Source organism: Erpetoichthys calabaricus, chromosome 6 (genome assembly GCF_900747795.2).
Source record: "Erpetoichthys calabaricus chromosome 6, fErpCal1.3, whole genome shotgun sequence".
In the NCBI taxonomy this organism is placed as follows: domain Eukaryota; kingdom Metazoa; phylum Chordata; class Cladistia; order Polypteriformes; family Polypteridae; genus Erpetoichthys; species Erpetoichthys calabaricus.
The window spans coordinates 22,358,204-22,378,912 of NC_041399.2; the positions used below are offsets into that span (position 1 = coordinate 22,358,204).

General features: G+C 36.6%; 1 protein-coding gene across 1 annotated transcript in view; it reads left to right on the forward strand.

The window, feature by feature from the left end:
- Window positions 1-18,425, forward strand: part of atpsckmt (fATP synthase c subunit lysine N-methyltransferase) — a 38,520-nt gene extending 20,095 nt beyond the window's left edge. The window contains exons 4-5 of the mRNA XM_028803409.2: window positions 10,185-10,235; window positions 18,047-18,425. Coding sequence (XP_028659242.1) covers window positions 10,185-10,235; window positions 18,047-18,241 — 246 coding nt within the window. The 3' untranslated portion in view covers window positions 18,242-18,425. The remainder of the gene's footprint in view (window positions 1-10,184; window positions 10,236-18,046) is intronic.
- Window positions 18,426-20,709: the final 2,284 nt, after the last annotated feature.

The window sequence follows — 20,709 nt, forward strand, 5'->3', positions numbered from 1 at the left end:
TGATGTGACCAATCATTTGTGAGTTGCAACTGTTTTAACTTGAAACACCTTGCAGTTAACTGAAGAGTTTAGCTATGAGAATGAGATGGGAATCAGACTCGGATGGCCTGCCAGTCTGTCTCGGGGTATTTAAGCAGACACCCACACTTATTCATACAGTGACAATTTAAAACAGAATTAATATAACCTACATGTCATTAGGATGTGAAAAGTACTTGATGGAAAACCAACATAGTCGTGAAAACAAGAAGGAATTTGGCAGATCCAATGAAAGTTGTAGGATGTAAAAATTGAGGAAAGTTTCAAATGATGTGCCTATCTTTATGTGAAGACCAAATAAACTTTACTCTGTTCATTTCAAAATAATATCTGTTAGTTTTTTAAAACTTTCATAATTGAGAGATATTTGTGTGGCTTAGTTTATTATACTCCTTTGAAGCACAAGGGAGACCACTTTAATCATCCATCCATCCATCCATTTTCCAACCCGCTGAATCCGAACTCAGGGTCACGGGGGTCTGCTGGAGCCAATCCCAGCCAACACAGGGCACAAGGCAGGAACCAATCCTGGGCAGGGTGCCAACCCACCGCAGGACACACACAAACACACCCAGCACACACTAGGGCCAATTTAGAATCGCCAATCCACCTAACCAGAATGTCTTTGGACTGTGGGAGGAAACCGGAGCGCCCGGAGGAAACCCACGCAGACACGGGGAGAACATGCAAACTCCACGCAGGGCGGACCCGGGAAGCGAACCCAGGTCCTCAGGTCTCCCAACTGCGAGGCAGCAGCGCTACCCACTGCGCCACCGTGCCGCCCCACTTTAATCATGTAATATCTAATAAGTTAACAGAGTTGCAGAACTTCAGAATCACGCAGTGAGATTGCTTTGAAAAATGAGTATGCTTCATTGCTGAAAACAAATTAGCAAGCTATTAAATTAGAGACGCTTGTTAGATTTTTGAAACCAAAGTAGTGTTCATTAATACAACAACTAAAATGGGACAAATGCAATAAAAGCACTTTTGGCACGTGTTTCAATGGTACTAGAGTGACTGGGATGCAGTCACCAGTTTCAAGTACATTAATGGAGTTGAGATCACTTCAGTGCGTAATTATGTATGTGGCATAAGCAATAACAAATGTCTGATGACTTACAGTATGTGAGGCACTTAAAAACAGCACAACAAAGACTATTTTTACTGGAATTCTGAAATAATGGATTATTCTTCAAATGAAGTTTGATTTCACAACGGTAAAAAGAAGGAATAGGTTTGGAAATTAAAGCATCAGTGCTTTGTCATGTCTGAAATCTGAATTGTTTATTAAATGTTAGTTTTCAGTAAGTACAGTATTATTAATGTGTTGTCTACTAGTACTGATGCAGACATCTCACAAGAGCAAATGTCATAAAATCACAAAGTTACTTGTTGAAAATTTACTATATGTTGTTAAAAAACACCTTTGAGATTGGTTTGTATGAAGGTAAATCAAAAAGTAAATTTGAAAAATTATGCGGTAACCTCAACAGATAGGAGCTGATGCAATACAACATGTTCACGATGGTTTATGGGTAGTTTGAACATGGCCATCGCAGTGCTCTGCTGTTAGTTTAGTTGAAGCACCGTTGCTGAACAACACACAGTAGTGAGATCGCTTTGAGCAGTGTGAGCGAAACCGCGGAAATTCACTGATGGATGTTGGTTTGTGCTGATCAGTAAGCTGTTTGATTACCCATCTTGCACAAACCCCAAGTCATCATGCACTATGACATATGCAGATCAACAGCTGATGTCCAAATGTGCAACACCAGTGGACAACGGAATCCGTCTCTTTTTTCTGACATTTGTCATGTCAATGTGGGCTTGTGTGTGCAATGCTGATAGTCAACCAGTTCAAGCTTCGTCAGTTACACTTGTTTTTCTTGCTTTAAAACTTTCTACTCATTCAAAAACTTTTTTGCTGAGTCATGCTGTTTTTACTTCTGTGCTGTGCTGTTCAATCTACCCATAAGCCAACACAAAGTATAGTATTGCGTCAGCTTCTGTTTTTTTTGCAGTTACTATGACTTTTTTTTTTATTTTCCCTCATAATAATTGATGATACACTTCCATAATAATTTAAATTTTGTTTGTTAGTATTAATTTATTATTATTATTATTATTTTACAGTTACTGAACAGAAAATGTCTATGTACAACTTTGGCATGTAGGCAGTAGAAGATACAAGCATTCTTTATAACACCTACAGTAAAATCCACCCAATCTATAACACCTTCATCCCTCCTCCACAACTACTATTGTGAAATGGAGTCACAAACATGACGAGAGGAGCTATGAGGCTTCAAAGAGACCTATAAACCAGGCCAGGACCTTCACTGACCTGTCCAGAAGAGGCCTCAACTACAAAAAAAATGGCACCAAAAATGGGTAGTTGGGTTTCAAGTTGAGAGAATCTGTGAAACTCTGGCGTGCAGAGACAAGTCTCGCCAGGAAGGTTTACAAATTGATAGATTTATTTAAAAAAATAGAGCAAAATGCTTAGCAGAGCAAAAAGGATTTGACCAAAAAGGCAGCCCACAATAAACAGGTCCCAATACACAATTTAAGGCTAAAATTCCCCCCCAGAAAAAACAAAAACACAAAACAAGAAAATCCAAAGAAATAGCAATACTTGCACACAAAATTAATAATCCACTACCTGAGCTTCCTCTTGTCTTGCCTCAAATAGCCAGAGTGAGGGTTCAGGGGTAGTGACATCAGATATTCTGAATCCACTGTAAATGAATATTAAACATTTTAAAGTTGTGTACTGCTTTAAAAAACAAGCAAACATTTGAATGAAATTGTAAACAAATGTAGCTTTCAGAAGATGGGCCTTAACACAAAGAAGCCTTGGGAAAGAGTTTGAAAAGGCCATTTATAGTTTTAACGTCTGCCACACCAATAAGAGACGGATTCCTCTTCTTTTGTGGACAACAGAAAGTCCATACCTGATGTGGGTAAAGTTTTGTGGATGCCGTAAATAAGGGAGATGGTATACTAGTAATCTGTAGATATCTGGACCAAGAAGCCATGAGTGGATGGTGTTGAGCAAGAAGTTGTTTTTGGGATAATACATAGACGCTGCAGAAATCAGCCAAAGTTGGTTTCCTTTTAATTTTGATATTTTGAATTATGTAAGGGCAGTACAGTGGATACCACAGCTGCTTTAGAGCTCTAGGAATCTTGATTCAATTCTTTGTTCAATTACTTTCATGGCAGTGTTTGTATGATCTCCTCATTTTTACATGGATTGTCCTTGATTACTGTATTTTACTGTTACATCCCAAAGACTGCTATTTAGTTGTCTCACTTAGCATTTCCCAAACCTACCTAACCTAATTGTGTTAGGAAAGGGGAAAGGTTTTATCTGTGAAGGGCTGTAGTGGCCAAATCAGATGGAAGAGAAGAAGGAACATTGGATGGGACACATTTCTACCTTCGTGTTAACTTGGCTGGTATCTCTGAAGGCATTTAAAATGTTGGATATTGCAGTGTTCATTCAGACTTACTAGTAGTTAGAAATGTCCTTAAGGTTCATGTAAGTCTGTGTGCTTTGTGAGTGTTTTTCTACTTTGATAGCTTCCACTGTTTTTTATTCGCCTGTGTTTGGATTTATGTGACCCACATGCTTTGACAATAGAATAAAAATAAAAGCAACAAATAGTGGCATAGACAAAAACAACACTAGTCACTGGCTAATTATTAAATACTGCAAAAATATATACCTATTAGCTATCAATATTATATATAGAGGATGCTTTATTCAGTTTTAAGAAGACAAAAATAAACTTTTTTTTGCCCAAGATGCCAGTTCTTTCCAGAGTTACTCTGTCAAAGTAAATATAGTAGAGCTCTTTTAGTGTACTCTTGGCAATTTCAGTGAAAAGGTGATGAAGTGTATTATCAAATCCATTAAATGTAAGAGTTTTCAGCCTCTGTAGGGTTCTTCAAAATGTCAGAAAAGACTGTGTAGCAGTTACAGACTACATTGACATTCCGAACAGTCAAGTTCACTTTGTACTCTGAGACTGTTTTATCAAGCACTCTCGAGGGCTCTCCAGTGCCCAGGGAAGGTAATATCAATTTGTTTTTTCCTTTGATAATGTATCACCTTCCTAATTTGACAGTAGTAGCCTTGACATGCATAAATGCAGAAGTTAGATCATTTTCTTGAATATTCCAGGTCCATGTATACTACTTTTCCAGGGTGTGTGTGTGTGTGTACTTCCATGACCAAAAAACAGGAGATAGAGCTGAAGGTGGCAGAATTAAAGATGCTAAGATTTGCATTGCGAGTGACGAGGATGTATAGGATTAGAAATGAGGACATTAGAGGGTCAGCTCATTTTGGACGGTTGGGGGACAAAGTCAGAGAGGCAAGATTGCATTGGTTGGGACATGTGCAGAGGAGAGATGCTGAGTGTACTGGGAGAAGGATGCTAAGGATAGAGCTGCCAGGGAAGAGGAAAAGAGGAAGGCCTGAGAGAAGGTTTATGGATTTGGTGACAGAGGACATGCAGGTGATGGATGTGACAGAGCAAGATGAAGAGGATAGGAAGATATGGAAAAAGATGATCTGCTGTGTTAACCCCTAACGGGAAGAAGATAATTATATATAAGGATTGCAAAATCTATTAATATAGTGACCCATCATTTGGCATCCTCTTGTAGATGATACATGCTTATAAGCTGTAATGTCATGCATCTTTCTAGATGAGTAAGGCGGTCCTGGAATGACAGAAGCCTGGGTCAGAGCAGAGAGCCAGTTTGAGTTTATAGATGACTCTAAGTGCAGTTCGATTCCTACTTGTTTATCTGCCACAGACTGTTGCCAGTAGTATATTACCAACTAAAGGCAATGAATGGCATCAAAAGACAGTGAACACTGCACCATGTCTTAAGTACAACTTGAGATGATGAATATTTATGTAACACACTGCAGTTACCCTCATGAAGTTGTCAAATGAACAGCTGTTGTGTAATTGTAGTTTCAGGCATAGTTTTTACCTTGTTCTGGGTTACATATAGAGAAAGATGCTCAAGGAGGCTTCTAAGTTTTTGAAATGTGGATTCATTTAATGCCATTCATCATCTTACAGTATATCAATATCTCAAAACATCTTGTATGTTGCTTTAGTTTTTGGTCATTTCTATTTGTCCTGCAAAATGCACATTTGCAGAAATCTCATTTATTTATCATCGATGTTGGCATTATCTTTACACAAATATTTTGTGGAAGTCAAACTTTAAAAACAATGAAGACCTACTTTTCCAACTAAAGTCTATCTTGACTTTTTTTTTTTTTTTTTTTTTTTTACCTTTTTACCTCCCTCTTCTACTAAGACGGGGAATAATCAGTAGATCACTAGTGTGGGACGTTGTAAGAGAAAATAGACTTGAAAATGCCTGCCTGTTTAACTAGGACATCCTGACATCATTTGTACCAGCACATTTAAATTAGAAGATGAGGTCATATAACATTTAACTTTATATTTTGTCCTCTAAATAACAGGTTGCATATAAGAAATCACATTTCTCTGAATCAGATATTTACTTAAGGCTTTTAATATATTTAACTAATTTGGGAATATATGTAATACTTGATGGCACAAAGGATGTTAATAGACTGTACCATTCATCTGTGTGCTGATTGGAGTGAATTAATATGTATTAAAATATACCAGGGTGGCCCATATTTTTGTATATGATGTTTCACAGGCTGTAGCATTTAAACTTCTGCGTGAAAAGTATAGAAAGTTATATCACTGTGTAGCCTGAGAATGGGAGTAGAGATATGTTGGACTGGGCAACCCCTGCTGTGTTCGAATACAGAATGGTGGTGAATCGATTGTCACTAGAGCAGCACGTATGTTGTGTGTGTTTATACTCAGGTGTGTATCAATCTGGATGCCGCATTGGTGGACCACGCCATGGAGAACAGGGCATGAAAAAACATTTAAGGTTCTTAATGTTCATGTTCCGTTAAGTTACTTGATAATAACATTGGTAGTTTCCTAACAATAACGCCTTTTCAATCATATATATAAATATGGGCCACTCTGTATTTAAATGTGTTATGTAAGAGAAAATAAATGATAAAACTCTGCTTTTTTGTTTTAGTCAGTCTCACTGTGGGGAGCCTAGCTGCTCACATAGTGAGACTCCACCGACTGGTATAATAAGAAAATGTCTCTTTTGGACTTCATTTGTAATGATGACTTAAAACTCCTTCTTAATCTACTGAGTAATTTCTCTACAGACATCAGTTCTAGACAAGCCACCTAAATTAGAATTCACTTAACAGTATTTTATTGCTATAATTTTAATGTAAAACTTTTTTGCAACCTTTCCATTCTTTTTTACAAAACTTTAACAGCCATAAAAAAATACAGCAGTCTTTTCCTGAATTTGGTGTTGACTTTGAATGTGTGTCTTTGAAGAACTGGGACAGGGTTTGTCCAGAATTACCTAAATTTATTGTTTTATATTTTGCTGTTTAATTTAATATTCTGTTGATGACTTCACCAGTGGTGCTATTTTGTGTTTCTTATCTTGCTCTTACACTGTGCGTCACCAGGGAAAGGACTCTGTGTACCTGGGGACACTGCCACGTATGCCTTATGTCATGGCAGCCATCTTATTTAAGGCTTCATGATGACTTCCTTGGAGTCTGTACTTTTGTTTCTACAAAGAAAAAACTCGCCGGCTAATGCTGGGCATGCAGTATGTGATTTTTTTGTTCAACTTTAACTTTATTTTTTTCCAAGTCAACCAAAACGTCGCCTTCATTGGCCATCATTTTACATGCTGTATGAGAGAGTATTGCAACACCCAGTCGCACTTTATTATTGAACTGTCATGTCAGAAATTTCCAATGGCTGTCTTGCAGTTTAAGCAGTCTCATGGCCCAATTTTCTAATGTCACTATACAGTTTCATTGTGCATCTATCACAGTACATTGTACATTGGGTATTGCTGTTGTCATGCCCATTTTCATGTTTTTGTTTTCAGAAATCTAAATAGGATATAGACACACATATACAACTAAAAACAGCCAATGACAAAAGCATCTTATGAAGTCTTTACTGGAAGAATCTGAAATAAACACTTTTAACAGTAAATTACATACAGTAGATTATGTGCCTCTAATTCTCTCTGTAAAATAGGCAGGCTGTATTGTCTGCATCTCGGCCATCTGCATGTCCACTTACGCCTTTTTCTTTTCTTTTACTTTCAGAGCACAGTGTAGCAAGAGTCAGGGACACAGGCTTTTTTCTTTGATGGCATTTTGAGAAGCTTGTGGCCATCAATTTTTTTTATTTTAATAGGTAAAACTGATCCATGTACACATATAGTTGGAGCACCCGTGTCGTGGCATGTTAATCAGACCAAATATACTCGTACATATACTTCTGTTGTATCTGTTGTGCATTGTGAATAGTCCCTTATCCATGATTACTAAAAAATTGCACATTGTACGCCTGGCATAAAGAAGACAAGTTTCTGTTGCACTTTTGATGCCAAAGTTTTTGTTTTAATTCCCTAGTTTTCAATATTTTGTCTGTTCAAGATGATAATTTCTGCTCCCTGCCTTTTTTTCGGTTGTTTAGTGCTTTAGTGTTGTGTCCTGTAGCAGATGCTAACTCCTTGGGTGAACCTGGTTCTGTGCTGGGAACTGCACTGGGTAAAGGTTGTTCCATGTAAACTGCCACCTCTGAGCCACAATGGTGAAAAATTAACCACATCAACAACACAAATCAATCATGTGTTAAAGAATCTTATAACACAAAAATCTTCAAAAAGGTGTAACAGAGGCGCTATATAGGTGCCCAACCCGACACAGAGGCACGTATGAAACTAACAAGACTTTTATTTTTCTTCACCCTTGGGCGCACGTCTTCCCTGTGACCCACATGCAATACAATACAATACAGTTTATTTTTGTATAGCCCAAAATCACACAGGAAGTGCCGCAATGGGCTTTAACAGGCCCTGCCTCTTGACAGCCCCCCAGCCTTGACTCTCTAAGAAGACAAGGAAAAACTCCCAAAAAAACCTAGTAGGGAAAAATGGAAGAAACCTTGGGAAAGGTTTCCACAAGCACAATTACACAAGCAAATACACAGTCCACAAGCACAATTACCACAACACCAACAGTTTCTCCCTTTTACCACCACTCCTCCTCAAGCTTCGTCTCCTTCCTCCCATCTCTGGCTCCTCGAGTGGTGGTGGCTGGCCCTTTTTATATCTCACCCGGAAGCGTTCCAGGTGCTTGACCACCTGGTCCTAATTGCCCTTCCGGGTGGGGCTGAAGATACGTCCAGCTGGGCTGCTGACTCCATGCAGCTCCCCCTAGCGGCCATCCGAGCCCCCAACCAGGCTGTGGAGGACTCCATCTCCCATGGAGCCACATGAGAGGCTGGGGGATCACTGTCCGCCAGGGAGGCTGCCACCAAGAGTCCCGGGGAAGGTATTGAGCTGCCTATGGTTGCTCCCCCGGAACAGATGCAGAACGGGTGTCCCTGCCGGGCATGGGACCCAGCTGTCCGCCACAAAGGTTATGCTGGGAGACACAAAATAAAAGTCAACAGAGATGAATGCAACAGCCAGCTGAAGAACTCTGTGTGATCTTGTTGTTTTCTTCTTCAGATATTGTAGTAATGTGCAGAAGTGTGGAGTATAGAAGGTTTTGGAGACCTACACTTCAGAAATTCCAGGGTTATGCAGATAAACAGCTGTGGTACTCCAGCATGTCCAGGGTCCAGCAATTAGTGGGTCTCAGTGCAACACGTTTTGCAGCACTGGGATAATATTCTTTTGAAACCATAAACCAGTCAAGGGAAGTTAACTAGGGGTTTTGCCCTTCATGTTCTAGAAGACCTTGTAAATCAAAGTGTTCCTTCTGACAGTACCCAAGAAATACTTTTTCATGGATTTATGCAGCACAAGAATGAAAACAAAGGCAAGCAATGCATAACAAAAATGAAAAGTGAGCAGAGTAACATAGTAATAATAATGACATTAGTCATAAATTATAGTATACTGTATATTGCAGGATGTTAATCGGTGTACATACTACACTGACATGCTGAATATCATTAATCTTCACTGCTGCCCCCAGGTGTTCACTGACATGGTCCGTCTAAGCTTCTCTTGGAAATCCCCCTGAATTACAGCTTCTTGCCACTTCTGCTCTGCACCTTAGTTACATTCAGATAATTATGCAAAAAGAGTAACAACATTTAAAAATTATACATTTTTTGTACAAGCAAGGAATTAAAGCAGCTGTTCTGGATTTTGGAGTTGGTCAGGAACAGCCATGTCAGCACTGAACAAATCAACAGAATCTTATTTTAAAAAAACTGTAAAGTTCATGTTACTTCATTTATGAATTTATTTGGTTTCTTTTAATTTTTATATATTGTCTACATGTAGTACCCAAGAATTGTAGACACTTCGGTGATTGACAGATTCACTTAAGAATGTGTTATATTTTTTAAAGAGGTGGCTTATAATGATTTTAACTACTTATAATTTGCCTTTATCATGATATTGTTCAATTTAAAGAACAACTTCATATCAGACCAATGATTGCTTTCTATCTCTTGGGTGTTCTCTAGTGATTTGGAGCATGCTTACTTGAAAGCTGTTCATCCTTGTTCACCTAAAGAAATGTCGGACATTTTCAGCAAATAGTTAAAACTCCTTGAGGTTGTGCTGTACTTTAATGTGCTTTAAATCTTAATAGGATTTATCAGAGCTAATGCTTTTTGATCCAACTAAAGAATCCATTGAGATATAAATAAAATGTATTATTATTATAAACAAATAGGGTTAGGTTCAAACCACTGGATCCATCTTTATTGCATAAATTCTGCAAGCATATTGTCCAACAGTGTATAGAAATCTAGAGTGCAACATTAAATAATTGATATAGATGTTGGAGAGTCAATATGGCTTTTCCATGATTATGTTTACTGAGAGAAAAAAGTATGTATTGGGTATATAAATAATATTTTTCAATAATGATGTCAGTATTATTGAATTAGAAAAAGAAGAGGTTTTACTTCTAAAGAAATCTTTTTTTAAAAATATTTATTATATCTTATAATATTTATGTCTTATTTATTTTTCAGGTCTGCTTTTCACAGTACAGCAATGTAGTAATCTTTGGGGTTCCACAAATGGTACTTTTTTACTATTTTTTTTAATGCAGATTTTATATTTAGAAATATAAAATATAGTTTTTCAGTGTCTAATTAGAATATTATGCCCCAAAATATACTGTTTTTTTCTAAAACATATGATAAGATATTTTAAAATTAATGTAGTAACCCAATAGATTAATATTTTCTTCTTTCTTAAAATATAGTCTCAGTATTTTCTAAATATGTTTTATGTGCAGTGTATATCAGAACTTTTCACATTCATGTTAAAATGTTTGCTTTTTAGTATAAATGTTAGAAATCTAGAAAAACATATGTTGAATCGTTAAACTTTACAGTTTTTATCACAGAAATCTTTTGTGGGTTGAAGGGTCATATGACCATTTCCATTACATTTTTATGTTTACAGTTTGTGGTTAATTCATATATATTTTCAAATCATTTGCTTGATAGATAGATAGATAGATAGATAGATAGATAGATAGATAGATAGATAGATTACTGATCCAGAGGGAAATTCAAGAAAGTATACGTAAACAAAAGCACTGCACACACAGTAGACAAACAATCGAGAAGGAGCTCAACACTGTAAGTAAAGAAAGAGAGAAAAACGCGGTAGTGCAGACGGAGCTGCTGGTTAGGCTACAACTCGCAGAAGTGCCTGAACTGAAAGCGTTATCACAGTGATAATCTGGGTATTTTAAAAAAAATTATTGAATTTGTCCAAGTATTTTTTAACTATTTTTTAATCATTTTTAATATCATTAATAACAATTAAAATTTTAAAAAAGGCAACCAATAATAACAATAATTTGAAAAACATTATTTTTCAATAAAAAAAATGAGTGTCTCTCAATAAGGATTAAATCACTGTAGTGGGTGCAGCGATGGGGTGTATTAGCACCTGCTCCCCAACCTGACCTGAGTGACAGACACATACTGAGTAACAGATCTAAATGCAGCTGCATATTCAAAAGACATTCACTCTTTACAAGTGAGCAGTGTCATTTCTTCCATTTTGTTATGGACACATGTCATATTCAATAAATGAATCCCTGATGTTTTAATGGAAATTGTGGGAGCAAAGTTAAGATAAAATAATCAAATGAAGTTGCAGAAGGATTCTGTTTAAAAAACACGCAGTATGCTGTAAATCTGAAGTTGCATGTTGTACAGTCATATTTTCTGAACTTCCTCCATGAAACCACAAAAGTTATGATGTCATTTACAGTCATGGCTGAAATTATTGGCACCCCTGGAATTTTCCCAGAAAATGCACCATTTCTTCCAGAAAATTGTTGCAATTACAAATGTTTTAGTATACACATGTTTATTTCCTCTATGTGCATTGGAACAACACAAAAAAACAGAGAATACAGAACTCCAAAAATGGGCCGGACAAAATTATTGGCACCTTTTCAAAATTGTGGGTAAATTGTTTTATTTCAAGCATATGATGCTTGTTTGAACTCACCTGTGGCAAGAAACAGGTGTTGGCAATATAGCAATCACACCTGAAGCCAGTTAAAATGGAGAAAAGTTGACTCAACCTTTCTGTGGTGTGTCTGAGTGTGCCACACTAAGCGTGGAGAACAGAAAGAAGAGCAGAGAATTGTCTGAGGACTTGAGAACAAAAATTGTGCAAAAATATCAACAATGGCAAGGCTACAAGTCCATCTCCAGAGATCTTCATGTTTCTTTGTCCACTGTGCACAACATAATCAAGAAGTTCACAATACATGGCACTTGTAGTTAATCTCCCTGGACATGGACAGAAGAGAAAAATTGATAAAAGACTGCAACGAAGGATAGTCCTAATGGTGGATAAACAGCTCCAATCAACTTCAATACATATTTAAGCTGTTCTGCAGACTCAGGGTGCAACAGTGTCATATCAAACTATCCATCAACACCTGAACGAAATGAAACGCCATGGCAGGAGAGCCAGAAGGACCCCACTGCTGACACAGAAACATAAAAAAGCCAGACTGGAGTTTGCCAAAATGTACTTGAGGAAGCCAAAATCTTTCTGGGCGAACGTCTTGTGGACAGATGAGACCAAGGTAGAGCTTTTTGGTAAAACTCATCATTTACAGAAAACAGAATGAGGCCTACGAAGAAAAGAACACAGTACCTACAGTCAAACATGGTGGAGGTTCTAAGATGTTATGTGATGTTTTGCTTCCTGTGGCACTGGATGCCTTGACTGTGTGCAAGGCATCATGAAATCTGAAGACTATCAAAAGATATTGGGGCGCAATGTAGGGCCCAGTGTCAGAAAGCTGGGTCTGCGTCAGAGGTCGCGGGTGTTCCAGCAGGACAATGACTCCAAACATACCTCTAAAAGCACCCAGAAATGGTTGAAGACAAAGCGCTGGAGAGTTCTGAAGTGGCCAGCAATGAGTCTGGATTTAAATCCGATTGAACACTTATGGAAAGATCTCAAAATTGCTGTTGGGAGAAGGCGCCCTTCAAATCTGAGAGACCTTGAGCAGTTTGCAAAAGAAGAGTAGTCGGAAATTCCAGTTGAGAGGTGTATCAAGCTTGTTGATGGTTATAAGAAGCGCTTGATTTCAGTTATTTTTTCCAAAGGGCGTGCGACCAAATATTAAGTTGAGGGTGCCAATAATTTTGCCCAGCCCGGTTTTAGAGTTTTGTGTGAAATGATGTCAGATTTGGCTTTTTTTCTTTGTTTTTTTGTGTTGTCCCAATGCACATAAAGGAATTAAAAATGTGGATACCAAAACATTTGTAAATGCAACAATTTTCTGGGAGAAATGGTGCATTTTCTGGGAAAATTCCAGGGGTGCCGATAATTTCGGCCGTGACTGTAAATGTCAGTAACTAGTCAATATAAAGTAAAAAAAATGTTGGCAGCCCTTACCAGAAGTATATGTACAGTATGTTGTCGTTGGGCTACCCTATTACTGCTTGCACAGCTATGATCTTATACTGGATAAGGCTGGTTTGGAAAATACAACAAGAGGTATTGTGTGTGAAGGTTGTGCGCAGAGACTTCAGTGTTCCCTTGTTGGTCAAAAGTTATTTGGTTCATCAGTTCAGACGAATCTCAAGTAAATCTGGTTATGAAGTCATTGGCTATGCAATCATACAGTGCAGAGACAGTATACACATAATAGATATATTTAAGTGGTGTATGTATTCAGTTTATTATATGCAGGCAGCTAAAGCACACAGAGCATGCAGTGAGTATTACCTTTAAGTACAGCTATATAAACCCTCTAACAAATTAATTAAATATAAAATAGCCATCTCTTTGTGCAGTTTTTATGGCATTAATTTCAAGAAGCATTAAGTACAATATGAGGAATGGTTATGGATTTTCATTATTTACATAGTTTTGTGGCAGCAGAAGAAAATTGTTTCCCGGCTGCTCACCACTAAATTTTCTTAGTGTGATGAACACTGCTTCTTACTGCTGATCTTATTTTAATGAAAAGTCAGTGGATTATTTCAGGTATAGTATGATATGGTTTAAAACATTTTATTATATATTATTCCAAATGCACATTTTCCTGTGTGTGATTTATATTGTAGAGTGCAATTAGAAACCACTTTAAGTCTTCAAATTCTTGTCAAAGTATCATTTTACCTTCATTTTAGATGAGAATCAATGTTTACAGTATATGTAAAGGAAAAACTAATTAAACCAACCATGTAGCTTTTAGCTTGTGTTTTAGCTTAGGGTTATCTATTCTAGTTGCATATACTGTAACTGAATAAAATGTTTTTTTAGTAAAAGTACATTGCTTCAACTTTTGCACTATATAAAAGCAAAAGAAATATCTATATTTTCCAGAGTGTATTGCTGGAAATGTATTTTAATTGTATTTCAAGCTAAAACAAACATATTATGGGGCAAACATGTGTTGTCCAATATATTCACTGGTTAATGAACATTTTTCAGTATATTACAGCACAGGTTCCCAAATTCAGTCCTGGTGTACCACTGTGGCTACAGGCACTCATTCCAACCAGACTTACAAAGCAGTGGGTCACTGTTATGTCTCATCAGTCTAATTATTTAGGGGGCCTTTTTTCATTTCTTATTCTGCATTCAGAAAAGTTCTCTAGTATGATATTTGCATTTAGAAGAAATTGTGTTTTCTTTGTCATATTTTTAAACGCTTAACTCCCTTTTGCCATTCTAATTTCAGTTCACTTTATTTCTTCAGATTTTGCTCTTTAAATTGTATCCAAATACAGTGTGACCTCGGTTCACAAATGTCTCGGTACACGTACAAATCGGTTTACGACCAAAAAGTTCGCCAAACATTTGCCTCGGTTCACGACCACACACTCGGTATACGAACAAGCCAGTTTCGCTTTCGGTTTGTACATGTTCAGTCTCTCCCTGTGCATTTCCTGTGCAGCAAGCAAAAGAGAGAGAGAGAGAGCATGACACACACACACACACACACAGGCAGCGCGAGAGAGAGACGCACACACACAGGCAGCGCGACAGAGAGGGCTGGACGCATAAGGTAGGAAGGCAGTTAAAGAATGCACTGGGCTTGATTTTGGTTTCACTTCTGTTTACAGCGATCGGTTCATAGCGTGCATTGTTGCAATGTTACTTTTCTTGATGGTTTATTAAATTACAGATTTTTTCAAATGTTCATTTTTTTCCCTGTGCTTAAAACTCATTAAAAAAAAAAAAAAGTGTTTTTAGCCAGCGGTTGGTAGCGATATAGTGCGAACTATTGCAGTGTTAGTTTTCTCTGTTGTTCAAGGTTTTCTCAGTGTTATTCAATGTTTTTACATTTAGTTTACTATTACGCTGTGCATTCTATGGTTTAATTAACTATATTTGTGCTTAAAAACTTAAAAAAAATATATATATTTACATACAGTTCGTATGGTCTGGAACGGATTAATTGTATTTACATACAATCCTATAGGGGAAATTGCTTCGGTTTACGACCAGAGTTTTGGAACGAATTATTGGTCGTGAACCAAGGTTCCACTGTACTGACAATTAGTTATGAGGTATGAAGACACGGGCCAAATGACACTGAAAGACATTAAGATTTGCACAGGAAAATAAGTAATATGCTGGTTAAGTGTGCAGATAATACTGAGCTAGGTGGATTGGCAGAGGGACATGGACAGCATATGGGCTTGAGCCTATTTGTGGCAGATGACATTTAATGTAAGTAAATTTAAAGTATTACATGTAGGAAGTAAAAATGTTAGGTTTGAAGGATTTAGGAGTCGTAGTGAACTCAACACTTTCATCTACCAAACAGTGTTCAGAAGTCATTAAGAAGGCGAACAGAAGGTTCAGTTATTTAGCATCTTGATGGGTAGAGTACAAATCCAAGAAGGTTATGCTGAAGGCTTGTAATGCATTATTGAGGGCTCATCTGGAGTTACTGTGTACAGTTTTCATCTCCAGGCTACAAAAAGGACATAGCAGTGCTAGAAAAAGTCTAGAGGGGAGCAACTAGCCTAATTACAGGGCTACAGGGGGGATTATGAGGAAAGATAGATGAAAAGAGATGAGCCTTTTCAGTTTAAGTAAAATGAGATTAGGAGGAGACATGACTGATGTGTTTAAAATTATGAAAGGAATAAGTACAGTGGATCGAGACTGTTATTTTAAAATGAGTTCATTGAGAACACGGGGACACAGTTGGAAACTTGTTAAGGGTAAATTTCACATAAACATTAGGACATTTTTCTTTACACAGAGAACCAAAATTAAATGGAATAAGTGACCAAGTAGTGTGGTAGACCGAAGGACTTTAGAGACTTTTTGATGTTTTTTTAGAAGAATTAAGTGGACATGACTGACGAGCTTTGGTGGCCTGGTCTCTTCTAGATTGTTCTAATGTGGAGCCACTGCTTCAAGGTTTGTGTTCTAATCAGTAAAGAAAGGCTTAACTCAAATGGTCCTCAATTTCAGTCCTGCAGATCACCTTAACTGAACGTGTTCCTCCAAACCACCATCTGCTTTTAACTGGACTCCTGCCTTTACTAAACAAGCTCTTATTTCTAGCTTCTGCCATTTTTGTGTCAATCTATAAATTACAAAACAGGTTTAATAAATTTTTAGAAGAATATAACAAGCATTTGTGTGTGTAACATGTACTTTTTCTTGCTTTTTAAGACTTTGCTTATTTTCATTTACAGTTACATTTATTTGTTTGGCAGATGCTTTTATCCAAAGTGATTTACAACATTTGAGACACAATTGGTTACATTTCTTTTGTTTTTCCAATTGAACTACAGGTGTCACATATTCAGTGGTATAATTTGAAGCAACAGCATCGCGGTTTGAAGATCAAAACCTTAACCACTGCACCACACTGCCTGCTATTTATGTTTTGATCATTTAAGCCTTTTCTTAATTAGCTCACACATTAATTTTATACTGAAGGCAACCTATTCCTTTTTGTTTTCAGTGTCATTCAATCGGAAGGTTGCCGGTTCGAATCCCATAAATGTCAATAGGAACTCTGCTCTGTTGGGCCCTTGAGCAAGGCCCTTAACCTGCAATTGCTGAGTGCTTTGAGTAGTGAGAAAAGCGCTATATAAATGCAAAGAATTATTATTAGTTATTATTTACACCACTTGTGTCGAACTCCGGGCCTCGAGGGCCGCAGTGGCTGCATGTTTTCATTCTAACCATCTTCTTCATTCGTGAGCCGTTTTTAGTGCTAATTAACTTCTTTTGCTTTAGTTTTAATTAACTTGACTCGGGCCCCTTAGCCTCTTTTTCCTTAATTAGTAGCCAAACAATAATGAGACAAACAAGCCACCATATGACCAGCTCACCCTTGCCCATCACTCAATATCTGAAAATAAAGAAAGGTGAACTTCTCAGTAAGGTTGATCTCTCAGATCACCAAAACATGTTGACGGTGTTCTTAGAAAAAACAGAAAAATCAACAAATTTGGAATTGTCTGCTGTGGCAGAATGAGAGCAGCAACAAGCCATTGAATTAAATAACGGGCTTAATTAACAGCAAGAATCAGCTTCTCATTAAGAGACTGTTTGGAGTGAAATTGGTTGGAGTTTGAAATTCCAGTTTAGCTGGTCATCTGTTGGCTCGTTTCACGTCTCATTTCTGTTTGGCTGCCATTTAATGAAGAAACAAATCAATTCAGAGGACTGAATCCTTGAAAACGGGACTATTGAAATGAAGTGAAACTGAATTAATTAGCAGTGAAAACTACTCACTGATTAGGAAAAGGGTTAGAATGAAAACCTGTAGCCACTGCGGCCCTCCAGGCCCGGAGTTTGACACCCCTAATTTACACCATTGTCTGCACTGTCCATATTTGGGCACAATTAAAGGAGCCAACCCCACTGGTAAATTAAAAACAATGCAGTAAAAAAAAGCTAACATTTAAAGACATGAAAAAGCACATTTCTGTATTTTGTTTACATATAAATTCAGAAAGCAAAATAAGAGAAGAAAAAGACTAGTTAAATAATTAGATCATTTAGAAATAAGACTGAACCATATACTTGTGAAACTGGTTGGAATGAAAAGCCGCAGCCATAGGGGTTTTCCAGGAGTGAACACAGGAACCCTTGTACTACAGCATATTTAATTTACCCAGTAATGTTTAATAAAGACAGTTATCTTAAATAGCAACAATTTCTTGCTTTCTTTGTAAGTTAACATTTTACCACAAGAGGGCTCCTAAGACTGGCCTACCACCTTTGAAATGATATCTTAATTCAATGTAAGAAATGTGTATTTATTTTTTTCTCTAGTTTTGCTTTTTATATTGTTCTCAAAAATAAAAAAAGATGTTAAATGTAGATATATGTGTATTTTTTTTTTTTTTTTTTACAGATGTCACAGTTGGAGAGTAAGCTTCAAAATGAGTTGAAAGTCACTGCTAAAGTGGTTGCCTGCAGATTCCCGTTTCCTACGTGGTTACCGGATGACACCGCTGGGGAAGGAATTGACACTGTATGGGCATACGATGCCCAGACATTTAAACTGGCAAAGTTAGAAGCTTCTGCAGTGGCAAGTACTGAGAAATGATGAAACAAAGCATATCAAAAGACTTTTTTAATAAAAGATATTCCAGAGATTTTTACAAAATGAGATTCATTCTGTATTTGTGTGAAACCTTTTATTGAAATGGGGTTGTTAGTCTAATTTAAGTATAAACAAAAATGTACATTGTGTAGTGTGCAAAAAATAACATTTTTATTTTCATTTGTTATTATGCCGAAGTTCTGTTTATTTCAACATATTAAAATATGTTTTTAAAATGTTGTAGTTAATTGAAATTTAGGAGCTAAGTCTACAGAAACTCCATATTTATGGGGTCTCATAGTTAATGTCTAAGTGGTGCTGCAGGGCAGAGCGTTCTCTAGAAATATGAGTGCTATTACCAGCCTTTCCCATAGGCATCATAATCACATATACAGTATGTTCAGTAGTAGAGTGCACTCCATTTTATTAAATGTACACTACATAAAAATTCTTTGGGCATCTCTTCTAAATAAAGTACCAGTTTCATAGTCCGTGGACCAAATAGATTTGTGTAGTTCACATAGCCCATGTGTGTATCCATCAATAACTAGCAATCTTTTTGTTTCAGCTTCACTGTACAGTTAGTACAAAACAATTTATTTTATTTATGGCAGCTCATATTCTCCCCTTCTGTGTGTTCTGGTAACTTTTAATGACACTTTATTTCTTATTTGTTTGCTAAGTAGTAACTAGAATCAAGCAGAATGTAATCTGGAGAATGAAAGACCCAAGAGATCTTTTCATTTTATGCCCCTTTAGAAGATGATTTGTGTTAATTTGGTTATTTATTAGTCTCAGGACAGTAACTAAATTAGTATTGTCCAGTCTGAAAAGATGCCTGATAAATGAGATACTTAAATCTTGATTTACTAGTAGAAATCAAAAATAATATTTGCCTATGCTTAAATTACACTTATTTGCTTCACATTTTTCTAATCTTTGTAGGGAGTCTGACAAAAAAACAGGGCCGGTTGAAGCCCATTGAGACTTTCCGTGTGTGATTTTCGGCTATACAAAAAATAAACTATTGTTATGGTATAAAGATCTTTAGCATTTTAGGTGCTGGTTCATGTTTGCTTGTGTGTGTTTGTAACTTGTTATTAGGGTTTTTTTCACAGCATGTCAAGTATTATAAAATATTATAATTTTCAATATGTTTATCATTTCAGCTCTAAGTTGCTACTGTGATTTTTTGGGTCTTATTGATGTCATGCCTTTTCACCGTCTGCTCACATCAGTAGCAAAAATTCTTCTAACAGTCCTTTCACCATAAACAATTTGAGGATTCAGAAGAGATCCCGATCATCTGATCAGAGTCCCTCTCGCTGTGAGTCACCTTGACTGTTACTATAGTTATACTTTGATCAAAGCAAATCAAACAAACAAATAAAGCAGCATTTTGGCACCGGCAGAAAATCACACCGAGGTTATATCATTTGTGCTTGTCAGTTGATGCTGTAGGCTGTTGACTTGCCAAACACACACACACACAAGAAGAAAAATGGAAGCATTCAAGTAAAACATGTTTATATTTTGAGGAACTCATTCTGCAGTGCAGACACGTTAACCTGCCTCCCCCTTGTCTTTCGTTCAAGGTGAGGTTTAACAGTTTTTCTTTTAACCTTATATAAGTCAAACATTTCCCAGTCAAGGGAAATGTTATTTCCTTTTAATTTTTAGATAGCATAGATATGTGTGAAGTGATCTTCAAAGTCACAGAGACTGAAAATTATTCAGGCTTTTTTTTTTTTTTAAACTTATTTTACATTTATTCATAAAGTATTTCATATCTTTTAAAGAACTTTAAAACATTTTTAACAGCACTGATGTCATAATTAAAAAGTAATAGTAATACTTTTTACTAGAGGACATGAAGATATGGAAGAAGATGATCCACTGTGGCAACCCCAAATGGGATCAGCCGAAAGAAGAAGAAGTAATAATTTTTACTATATTTTAAAAGTGACAATAACATAAGATATACATACAGTTATTATCTGCAGATCAATTTTATTTGGATTAAGTTTGTATCTCTGTCCTGTACCAGTTTAGCAGAAATTATTAGTTATTATAGTAAAATACTAGTACTGGAGGTAGTCTGAAGTATTTATTAATGTAAATATAGTATGTGTGTGTGTGCATATAGTGGCCAGAAAGGGGCACTCTAAAGCCATGCCAAACTCCCAAAATGCCAAATGTACAGTATATTCATTACAAAAATCATTTTAGTTGCATCTTTTCCAATTTCAAACAGCTACTGGGTTGGCAAGGTAGAATCCAGCATGAGTCAAACACAGTCCAACAAAATTTGTTTTAAAACAAGATTAGCGAAAATTTTAAAAATAACAAATCCCAAAAATTCAGAAAATATTACACACATACTGTAGAATAAATGGCAAATAAGAAAAACGTTTTTTTCTCCATTTCTTTACGATCTTAGCTTTTTCATGTTAAACTTCAGTTACTTTCTG